The 11226-nt window shown below is 49.4% G+C and overlaps 4 protein-coding genes across 4 annotated transcripts; 3 read left to right on the forward strand and 1 right to left on the reverse strand.

The window, feature by feature from the left end:
* Positions 1-415: 415 nt before the first annotated feature.
* LTR64_002216 (uncharacterized protein) lies at positions 416-3228 on the forward strand (the record flags this gene model as incomplete). The annotated part of the gene is made up of 2 exons (XM_064896588.1): positions 416-747; positions 801-3228. 2 exons carry the CDS (start codon positions 416-418, stop codon positions 3226-3228), a joined length of 2760 nt encoding a protein of 919 aa, XP_064755538.1.
* A 771-nt stretch (positions 3229-3999) lies between these two features.
* LTR64_002217 (putative secondary metabolism biosynthetic enzyme) lies at positions 4000-5044 on the forward strand (the record flags this gene model as incomplete). The annotated part of the gene is made up of 2 exons (XM_064896589.1): positions 4000-4142; positions 4195-5044. The coding sequence occupies 2 exons, from the start codon at positions 4000-4002 to the stop codon at positions 5042-5044; spliced, it is 993 nt and encodes a 330-aa protein (XP_064755539.1).
* Positions 5045-8535: 3491 nt separating this feature from the next.
* LTR64_002218 (uncharacterized protein) lies at positions 8536-9687 on the forward strand (the record flags this gene model as incomplete). The annotated part of the gene is made up of 1 exon (XM_064896590.1): positions 8536-9687. One exon carries the CDS (start codon positions 8536-8538, stop codon positions 9685-9687), a length of 1152 nt encoding a protein of 383 aa, XP_064755540.1.
* Positions 9688-9900: 213 nt separating this feature from the next.
* On the reverse strand, positions 9901-10855 carry LTR64_002219 (uncharacterized protein; the record flags this gene model as incomplete). The annotated part of the gene is made up of 3 exons (XM_064896591.1): positions 9901-10426; positions 10507-10580; positions 10664-10855. 3 exons carry the CDS (start codon positions 10853-10855, stop codon positions 9901-9903), a joined length of 792 nt encoding a protein of 263 aa, XP_064755541.1.
* Positions 10856-11226: the final 371 nt, after the last annotated feature.

Raw genomic sequence — 11226 nt, forward strand, 5'->3', positions numbered from 1 at the left:
TACTTCGTCCTCGATCGTCGACTCTGCATACTACCTGGTACGATGGTGGCTAGCCACTGTATGCACATTTTCAATCCAGGCCTGGGTCTTCATCATGTCGAACTGACCGAGCGACGCTTTGTACACCTTTCTGGACAGTGCACACACTAGTCAGCTTCCGGAAACTTCGCTTGGTCAGAGCTCTGCTTTCAACCACAACTCTTTTGTTTGCGTCTTTGCATCTGTCTTTCATGTCTGTCTTCGTTGTCTGCTGGCAGAGAGGAGGCCGGATTCGTCCACACCATGGCGTCCACACACAACATACAAGCACTTACTCACTTTCTTCGTCCTTACCTCACCCTCCTCCCTACAATACTTGATTCACAATCCGAATTAGCAAGGTCCCATCCGTCTAAAGAGACAGCTGTTTGGAGTTATGGCAAACGCAACAGGGAAAGACAATGAGCCTCAGTCCCCCATCGACAGTATCCGAGAAAGTAGTCAGGAAGGACCTACAGCCAATGTATCAAGAGATAAGGTGGCAGATGAGCTCGACACACAGAGAGTGGAGGAAGAGCAAGACTTATATGCCTCCTCGTCTGCGCAACGCGAGTTCCGGACGACAGACGAAACACAGTCTTTACAAACTTCCACGCAATCGTCCCGGCAGAGGCTCACTCCTGGAGATGTTCGAAGACGACAGCCGAGGAACAACACAGACACTCAACCATTTGAAGCATTAAGAAATCGGCCAACTCGGATCCCCAGGTAAGCAAAGATGGTTTGTGCTGTATGTTGGCCTAGCTGACCATTTTGTACAGAGCCCGTGATAACGTGCCCCCACGTCTCGACCGAAATCTGCGCGGATCTGTTCCCTACATCAAAAAGGACACCGGCCTGGGTAATTGGCAAGCGAAATTCCACCATACTTCTTATCCTCATGGTTATGGTCCTATGGGTGACTTCATCTTTCCCAGTACAGTCACTGACACACAGCATCGATTTGCCACAGATATCGAGCACATAAGAAAGGAAAGATTCCACTTGCTTCAGGACAATCAGTTAATCGTTCCAGCACGACTGACAGGTGTTCTGGCAAAGATCGTGGAGAATCCATACATGACGACGGAAGAACTCTTGAACGTATACCTGGAACTTACGGACAGTGAGCCTCCTATAACAAGCCTTGTGGATGGTGGCGTCATGATTCCTGGCATGCTAGTAAAGGATGACGACGACGTATCTCCGACGCAGCATGAGGAGAATACAGCCCAAGCAATTGACCACAACAATAACCTTCAGCAGGAAACAGAACCAAAAGAAGTGGACGTTCCAACTAGAAAAGGAGAGCGTCTAGTCGCTAGCTTTGTCAAGGACATTTTTCGAGTCTTCCAGCTTAATACCCAGCTTTTCGTTACCATCAAAATGGAAGATCCACAATTCCCAGACTATGAGAACGAATTTAATGTTACCATACCACGTTTCGTGTTGCGTACAAACCACCTTGCCAGAAGAGTGAGCAAGGCCACCACTGCGGCAGCTAAAGAGCTACTAGGATGGATTGGATGGATTCTACACAAACTCAATCCTTTGCCATATGTCAAGAAGCTGATCAATGCTCTTGGCGGGTTCTACCACGAGCTGCTCCGTCTGGCTGCTGGAGCTTTCAGAGGTACCGGGGCTATCATTCGAGAATGTCAAAGACTTTGGATAGACAAGGTACTGCTTCCAGCTCAAGCGACAGCCGAAGCTGCAGGGAGAGGAAGCAAGAATGCAGCTCTTCAAACCTGGGGAGGAATCAGGAGTTTAGCTACTCGTGAAAACTTCCCTTGGCTTTTCGCTTGGATCTGCATCAATACCATGCTGTGGAGATTCGGTGCGTTCGACGGTTGTCATTACTGGGACTGGACTGATTGGGCGATCTGCGGTGCTCAAGAAGCCATTTTGACAACAATTCTTGAGTGGGTGTTGGGGCCTGGACGATTTCTTGGTAGCATGTGGCACGGAATTGGCTTCGCTGCTAACTCAATCGGTAGCGGCCTCCAGTGGTTTGCAAAGTTCTGCGTCACATCGGTAAAAGCAGCTTACAGCTCTTTCATTATCGCGGTCCTGGCAAGCTGGAACTTCTTAAAGAATGCCTTCTGGGGCACAATACACTGGGTCCAACAACTCTGGGCCTGGTTTACAGCACCTGAAGGTCTCTATCGACGATTGTTTGCTCTGCTTACTCTTGGACTTGGTATTTACTTCCGCTCAGAAGCGGCAGAACTTATCGAGGAGACTGTTAAGGCATTGAACTGGAAGCAATGCTCGCTTGCTGCGCTTGGGACCACGCTTGTGGTTGCCATTGTCCTCGACTATCCCATGGATGGACCATTCATCCCTTGGCTAGGTCGAGCACTCACGAAGACATGGATCGCAACAGAAGACGCTATCTTTGCCTTGCAAGCCTTAACACGAAGAATAAGTTCTGCTTGTGGGGCAGTCATCTTAGACGGCTGCGACTACATGGAGGCTGCACTCATCTACCTCTACAATGCTGTCAAAGCCAGTATGCTGTACTTTTGCAAAAGTGTTCGAGATGCTCTGGTTTGCACATACAGCACTCTTCGAGATTATGCTATCTACTCCATCAACAGGATCCATGGATGGCTGATCTACTTCTTCAACAACATTGGAGGCATCGTTATAACGATTCTGCACACCATTCAGTCAGTTATTACGTGGCCATTCCGTCAGATTGCTATAGTCCTTCCACGCGCATACCATGCCCTCAAGCGAGATCTCACCAAACTTGTTGACAATCTTGTCCGGACATTGGTGTCTATTCGGGATGCAATCCTTCGTATATTGCGGGCTTCACGTGCAAAGCGTTCGAACAAGCCTGATGCTAACGCAGGGACAGTCGCAACTGTCCGAGCACCTCGAAGGAACTTCCTCTCAGCGGTTCCTTGGGGATGGATAAAATACCCTGCCTACTGGCTCTTCCTTGTCAGCGCAGTCGCTACAGGTGTCTGGCTCGCCCTGTGGTATTGTGGATGGTGCGGGTCAGATCTCTGCCTCAGCACTGGTCAAGGTCGAGGCATGAGTGGATTGCTAGGTCGTATCGAGGAGGTGCTTGAACAGGTGTTGGGCCGATACGAGCACGTCAGAATGATGCAGCATGAAGAAGCTATGGCGAAGTTGGAGGAGATGGTTAGAGGACTGCAGCCAGCGGAACCTCTTGCTGTCAAGTGGAAGTTGTGGTAGATCTGGATGTGAGGGGACTGCGCAGGCGTACGTGTATCAAAAGTAGTCCGAGCTAGTCGATGTACAGCAAGTCTCAAAGAGCGTACTGTTAACGTGATAATTTTAGCATGCACCTCACAATCACAACTTGCACATCCTACACTCTTGGCCATCATGAATTCACGGCCTACAATAATCCGACTTTCCTGTCCGAGTCGGTCGGGTTTCTGGAGGTTTCTCCGGAGAACCTTCAAAACCCTGACAAAACCCGCAGAAACCTGGACAGGAATGCAAAAGCCGCATGTCTGTGATTGGCCCATTATCGGACGTTGATGGATGGGACAGAACGCCTGAGGCACAAGCCTTCACAGTGCCACTCGACTCCAGGTTGTTGACCTCGACGATGGCAGCAAGATGAGAATGATGGCCTTACAGTGCGGTTATGTAGAGCAGTAAAGGTCGAGGCGTGTGCGACCAGCATTTCATCGTACGTATAAAGCAATGTCTTGAAACTGCCACCGCTGCTGAACACGGTCAGCCAGGTCACGCTAACCACACCGGGTTTTGTAAGGATCCACACAAGGGTCTCTTGCTTTGCGGGTTTTGCGGGTTTTGAGAGTGCGCACTACGTCGATATTGCTCTTCTTTACAGGTGAAAGAGAGGGTTACAGAAGCCGCAGCGAACATGTATATAATGGCTTGCTCATACTCGTCTGGACTTGTTCCAGGTAGAGCCGAATAATTTTGGAAAAGAGGTCGTCCCAAACACTCGACTCCAGCATATCCGCAAAAATGGGCTATTTAGGTGATTTGGTCCAGATGAACATTGGCCAGATCCTCCAGGACACAGTCTTGCCAAACACCAAGTTTAGTGGAAAGACCATTGTTATCACAGGAGCGAACGTTGGCCTTGGCTTTGATGCTGCAAAACACATGTGGGTTGATCCATATCCCATGACTCCGAGTTGATTGTTAACCATTGTGAAGTCATCGACTTGGTGCATCACGCTTGGTTCTCGCTTGCCGAAGTACAGAGAAAGGCGAACGTGCTCGGGAAGACATCATCGCCTCGTCAAAGTCTTCCTCTGGCGGTGGAGTCGTCGAGATATGGCAGCTCGATCAGTCGAATTTCCAGTCAGTGCTTGCATTCGGCGACCAACTGCGCACCCTCGACAGGCTTGATGCGTCCATCGCAAATGCTGGCATAGACACTCACGAATGGAAAATGTTTGAAGGCTTCGAATCCATGTTGACTGTGAATGTTGTGTCGACCATGTTGATAGCATTCCTGGCTCTTCCCAAGCTGAAAGAGACTGCAAAAGCACAAAAGCAGCCGTCGCAGCTGGCTTTCACGGGCTCTGTCGCGCACATCTTCGCAAAATCTCAATACATATCTGGACCAGGATCGATTTTCGAGTCGCTCAACGACAAAGCTAAAGCAGACATGGAGGATAGGTACAACCTCAGCAAACTCTTACTCTTGTTGGCTGTCCGATCGCTAGCGGAGCTGGTTGAACCCACAGGTCAAGCACCTGTGATCATCACTTTCATCAATCCTGGATGGTGCAAAACCGAGCTTTTCCGCACGAACGATGGTGGATTTGCGAAACGGACTGGCTTGCGCCTAATAGGCAGGACTTCCGAAGAAGGAAGTCGGACATTGGTACATGCGATAACAGCAGACTCGTCGTGTCATGGGAGGTATCTGAGCGAATGCCGGCCCAAGACAGAGTCCACCTTTATCAAGGGTGAAGAAAGCCGGGCAGTGCAGAGAAAATTCTGGTCGGAATTAGTGGAGAGGCTGGAAATGATCAAGCCCGGTGTGACAAGTATCTAGGGTTGTGTTCCTGCTGTGGAGAGGTTCAGGGAGTGTAAGCTGTGTTAAAATAGCCAACATTGTTCACGAACTCGTCCCATTCCAACCAGGAAGATGTTGTGTTGTCAAGGTTCGCGACTACTTGATCTGAAGTCGTTGTCGTACTCGTGTATACGTACTGAATGTTCGGTGAAGGTTCGGAGTGTTGAACATCGCTCTCTGTGTCAGTCTTGGGCAATTCTATCCGCACGTCCTCCTGATCGGTAACCATCAAATCTGGTGCTGAGCTGAGGATCAATTGTCTTCTGCGAAGGAGAGCTTTCTGTATCAGTTTTGACATCGCATTACGAATGGCTCCATCGCATGCCGCATCCTGTTGATACTGGTACGCCGACTTAGCCACCATCCATGCATATTCGAAGTGTGGGCTTGATGTATGCTCACAAAGTTCTGCCAAAAGAATAGCAAGTGCGTACCATTTGTTCCACGCAAACCAGCGCCACGGCCGAAACTGAACGTTGGTGTACTTGTGTGCACCTCGACTCAACACCTCCATGGCTGTTGCTAGGACATCAAAACCGTCATCTAGAGGTGGACCTGAGGCCAGGAATGGATAGATTGGACGTCGAGCAAGCAGGTTGATCGTCAGAATCATGTCCTCCCCTACTGTTCTAGTGAAGAGCCCGAAACCAGTCGTTGTATCACAGAGGCATAGATATCGTTGACTTAACAACTGAGCACAATCACTGGCTATGGCGAAACGTTCAGACCACTGCTGTTGCAACAAAGGACGTCCACTTGAATCAGAAAGGTTATGCACCAGTCTTCTTATGTACTGTAGCATTGAGTGTGTCATGCTTGCAAAAGTCATGTCCATTGGGCTTGTAAATGAGGTAGCGCTCGGGCTGCGGTGGGCCAAAATATCGCTATCGTTGATGTGAAGCGGCATCGGTCCAAGCGATACAGTGCTAATGTATGCTGAGAACGATCCCCCGTCGAGCGCTGCTTGTAATTCGAGAATGTTGATGGTGTACCAGACTCGTCGCTGCATTTCAGTTGTATAAGTTGGCGGCTTGTTCTCGTTTCTATTGAAACCCAGCATTTGAGCGAGGCGACTAGCAACAGCTACCAAAGACCATATTGGACGCCATCCTTCGATTGTACGTAGTCCTATCTGTAAATAATCAGTAAAGAGGCTGGAAGAACAGACAAACTTACCATATATAGAACGAAGGCTTGTAAAGAGGTGAGAGTTGTATTTAAGTAAAAATTCGTGCTCTTCAGGAGGACCTCGACATTGTTGCGACATTGTTGCGAAAGGACACTTTTCTGCTCACCGATTATTTCGAGGCATTCTTGCTCGTCAAGACTGCAAATCGCAGAGAAGAATATTGCTGAAACCAACGCTCCTTCATCACATGTCGGCGCCGGTGTTTCGAGTAGCAAAGAACGTGTCGACGATGGGTGGACGATCTTCAGAATCGGATCGATACGTTGGAGGTATACATCCAGCAGTGCGTATCTGACAGCTTTACTCGGCCAAGAAGTGGGAATAGACAAATGAGAAAGACTGCCTCCTTCCGAGCTTGGATTTGTGGTAGTGGATGGTGTAACTATCGCATTGTGCTCCTCGTGGTCAGAATTGCTATCTGTGATTAAGAGCTCCCGAAGTCCTGCCACCTGCAGGTCTTTATGAGATTCTGTGGACTGAGCAGTTCGTTCATCGTCCTTACCTCTTGAGCAGCAGTACGAGCCCAGTCGTCTCGAGCGCGACGGGCATTGTGTGATTCATGTGTCTCCAGAAGGGTTTCCAGCCTCGATATGCTATGCTCAACACCAGATACTCGACGTGCGGCTTGACGTCCGCGTGGTCTTCGTGCACGGGTGACTGCTATGCATTCGATGCCCCTATGTCTGCACGATTGGCAGGGCAATTGCTTATCGCACTTCCTTTTCCGTTGTTGACATTGTACGCAAGTGAGCTGGACAGATGGCTTCGAAATGATAGGTTGAGTCATCTATGGCGGAAGACTGATCTTACATATCATGGAGCTCACAGCAGTATTGTACTTGCGACGGTAAATTGGATGGACTGAACACAGCGAAGCTGAAAACATTGGTGGAGGTGGAGCAAAGTCAGCCAAGAACGATCGGGCCGAATAAGCCCCGAGTTGTACCTATTCCATCGGGGCTACCACTACATAACTGACGGCATACCTGGGGAACTTCTACTACTGGACTGGCACAAGCCATTGCACCATCGCACAATCGCAATTGAGTCTGCGTGCCGAATCAAATCATTCTGATGCAGGTTGCCCAACACTAAGTGCCCGCCGCCTTCGAGCTCACGATCTATGCAGGCAGCGACTACATATTATGGACAAGAATTTGATAGCCGTGATATTGCAACAACTCAGAGGACAAACTCTACACCTGTCAGTCTGCTCCATACTCGCAGTAGCGGAGGGTACCGCAGCTGGATCGCCGTAAGGTGAGTTGTTGGGGTGGAAAACGGGAGAAGCTGTGATCGAAACCACCATCACCATCGCGCCTGAACACCATGGGTTACAAAGGTGCTCAAGCAGGTGGTGCCACGTTCTGGTGACCAGCCACGTGTATCTGCGACACGCGAAAGGTTCCTATATTAGCAGGTGTCCCTGAAGCAGATCTTGGAGAGCTGGTGGCACTTCTGCTCCTCCTTTAGGCCAGTGGTCTGGGTATTACCCTAGACATCACCTTGAATGACCAAGGCATGCCCATCTGCGCTCATAGCAGGATAGATGCAACTAGTAGCCATGAATCAACCTCACATCGCGTAGGCTACTTCTGCTAGGGGACTGGGATGCTCCACCTCATTCAGGTATTATCTTTGCAGAATCGTTCGATGTGAAGGAAATTCATTTTGCGTTGCACACACAGAGTCAGCCACGGCGCGCGAAAGACCTGCGCCCAGTGAGGCAGTCGACTGGCCACAGCTATGTGCAAAATATCTATGGTAGACCCATGAGCACGGAAACGCTTCATTGACGGTGGTCGATAGCGAAGTCATCATAACATCGAGTCATTGTCGGCCGGACCGAGAAGGTCAAAGAATGCGCTTGTGACCCGGCGATTTGTGTATTTTGATCTTCACGTTGGGCACTGTTCCAGGCGCCGACCACTACAACCGGTGCCTACCGCTAGGATGGGAAGGTGTGACGAAATTGGTCGTGTCCGGACACCGCCTGCTACACGGAGTATCCTTGGTTATCGTGCCTCGCTCAAAAGTGAAGCTCATATCCCCATTCTGGTTTCAAAGGCTGCAAAATGAAGTGATTCAGAAAACGTTGTGCAGGAATGGTTTTTGTGGTCATCGTTCATGAGAGATATACAATGGACGACTCAATGCTCACGTCATTGGCGAGCTGATCTGCTCTGGCGATGATCGTGCACATTTATTCATGTTGTCGCCAGGTCCAATGCTTCTAGCACACCACTAGATTTGTCGACCCTGGTCAATGCAAAGTCAAAGTATGAACACTCCTGTTAACAAGACTATTTCCGTGCCCTTCAAACTAACATATTTGCTGCCACGGCGTTTCGAAGGAAACATTTTCGACACTTTTACACACGCCACCTCAACTTCGGATTCAGCAGTCAATGACTTGTCGAAAGCTGCCACTCAGGCACCATGCATCTCTTATGATGACGCCTTTGTCGACATTGTTGGACCAGGTCCATTCATCAAGCTAATTGAGGAGCGAGAACAGAATTTCGCAGGTGAAGCAGGAGTCTGGATTCCAGAGCGCGATGAAGTCTGGTACACGACCTGGATCAACGATGGTCTGACTCACGTTGAAGTCCTCAACTTGAAAGAAAAGAAGACACGGAAACTATCAACTTCAGAGCCTCTCGAGAACCCCAATGGTGGCTACTACCACGATGGTCGAGTCTACTTCACTTGTCCCCGGGACGATTCCAGAAAATGGCCTGGAGGCGTTGTCGCAATCGATCCCAGCACTGGCAAGGTCGAATGGATCCTGAACTCCTACTTTGGTTTAAAATTCGACAATATCGACGATATTACCTGGGTCACGAATTCAACCACAAAAAGGTCTTACATGTTCATCACTATCCTACCTTACCCCGACGGATCGCAGCCAACCAACACGCTGCCCTCAGGACTATGGAGATGGGATCCACAAGAAAAACTGCTACTACCAGCCATTAGTCGCACCGAGTTCCCAGTCGCAAACGGCATACGACCCTCAAAAGATCACAAAGCACTATGGCTGACGGATTTCGGTGGCGGAGAGAGAAGTCGAGTCTGGGGACTACCCGCCAAAGTTGGAGCGCCTGCAATCTACAGATACGACCTCGATGACGAGATGTGGCCCGTAAACAAACGCATCTTCGGAGTAGCTCGAATGCAAGCGCCAGATGGCATCAGGATCGACAACAAAGGCAGAGTCTGGACAGCTGAAGGAGAGGGCGTCGTTGTGAGAGCGCCTACTGGAAGAGTTCTCGGGGTGTTCAATGCATATTACTTTACCAGAGATCCTGTCAAGACGGCTATTGTGCAATTTGAGCTTGCAGGAGATGTACTAGTCATTCTGGGTCAGAACAAAATCTGGATCGTCAAATTGCAAGAGGTAGTCAATGCATCTTCAGAGCTATTGGACTAGATGTGTGGCACTTTTACAGGGTCAGAACTAGGAACCAATTGATGACGAAGTGGTGTTGAAATGCTCTAATCCTGGAGCCGAAGGACTGCACGACCAGGAGCATCGGTCTCAGCCGTACTCAGACATACATCTGACAGAAGGGAACAAGTATGCGATGAAAGATGTTCTCTCAAGGCTGACAGTATCGAGAGATGATCTACGTGCATCGAGGTCTTACAGTTCATCATCACTGTCTTCGACAACCGTTGACTTCTCCCCCTGACCACCAGTCTGCGTACCAGCATTTCCGCCGCCACTTCCTGTCCCACCTGTTCCGCTCGCTCCATTAGTGTTACCACCTCCTCCACTCCCGCCATTCCCTCCACTGCCAGTGTTTCCGCCACTTCCCGCCTGATTAACCGGCGCACCAGACCTCCCACTCAACTGCCACATCTCATTCCTCAACCACGCAACCTGCCCCTCCAAAGTCTTAATCTCCTCAAACGTCTTCTGCTGCCACCCCACCATATTATTCATCTGCGCCTGCTGCGCATTTATCACACCTTGCTGCTCCAGAATCCTCTTGTGCAACCAGGTTTGATTTGTTTGGTGATTTTTCTCGGTCTTGCGGAGGTCGGTCTTGATGGCGGATATGTCGTCTGCTTGTGTGGCGACTAGGTTGCGAAGTTTTTCGCCTGTGCGGTGAATGGTGGAGGTGTAGTCTTTCATTGTGGTGTTGGTTTTGTGGATTTCTTTCTTACTATGGGGGGCGAGTTAGATTTTTCATGACAGAGAGCTGGTTTGAGTATGAAAAATGCAAAGGAGGAAGGAAGTACTTACAACTCATTCCTTTCCTTACTGAACGCCTCATATTGTCTGTTCATCTCTAGGCGCTCACCAAGGAAGAGAGGAGACTATACCGGGTCAGTCAGTCGTCAGCATAATACAAGCGGCAAGCGGAATGCTGCTTCCCGGCAGCAAACACAAATGGACATACAGAGATTCTTTGAAATTGGTTTTTGAACATATCCATCATCTGATCGAGCCGATCACGTAAATCCTTGACATCTTTTGAGAGCCGAGCGTCTTCTGCAACGTTCTCCTGGCTCGCATCTGGTGAAGTTGAAGCATTGTCTTGACCATTCTGACCGTTCTGGCCTCTAAAAGGTATTCGCTCGAGTCTGAACATCTTAACATTCAAGAGGCAACCAGGCGGCTACAATGGGTGTCACTTCGTGATTGCACAGAACACTATGCGACGACTACCTGACTTGCGATGCACATACTTGATTTCTTTGTTCCTATTTTCGTCGCCTAGGAATTGAGCCGAGCAAGGGAGAGGAGGAAATCCATCGCAGCAATATAGACAAAGAAGGTCATCACAATTGACCGTTTGCAGAGCTTGAGAGGCAACAACAAGCCATTTAAACTTTGTCTATATCATTGTCTTGTGGTCGAGCTAATGATCTTCGCATCTGCGACGGTTCGATCAATGGAAGAGGCATCGTGCAAGTAAGATACCTGGCAAGTGAATGAGTGAGACAAAGCAATCTGGTCAGA

The sequence above is a fragment of the Lithohypha guttulata genome (assembly GCF_036872675.1).
Source record: "Lithohypha guttulata strain CCFEE 5908 chromosome Unknown scaffold_2, whole genome shotgun sequence".
Taxonomy (NCBI): Eukaryota; Fungi; Ascomycota; class Eurotiomycetes; order Chaetothyriales; family Trichomeriaceae; genus Lithohypha; species Lithohypha guttulata.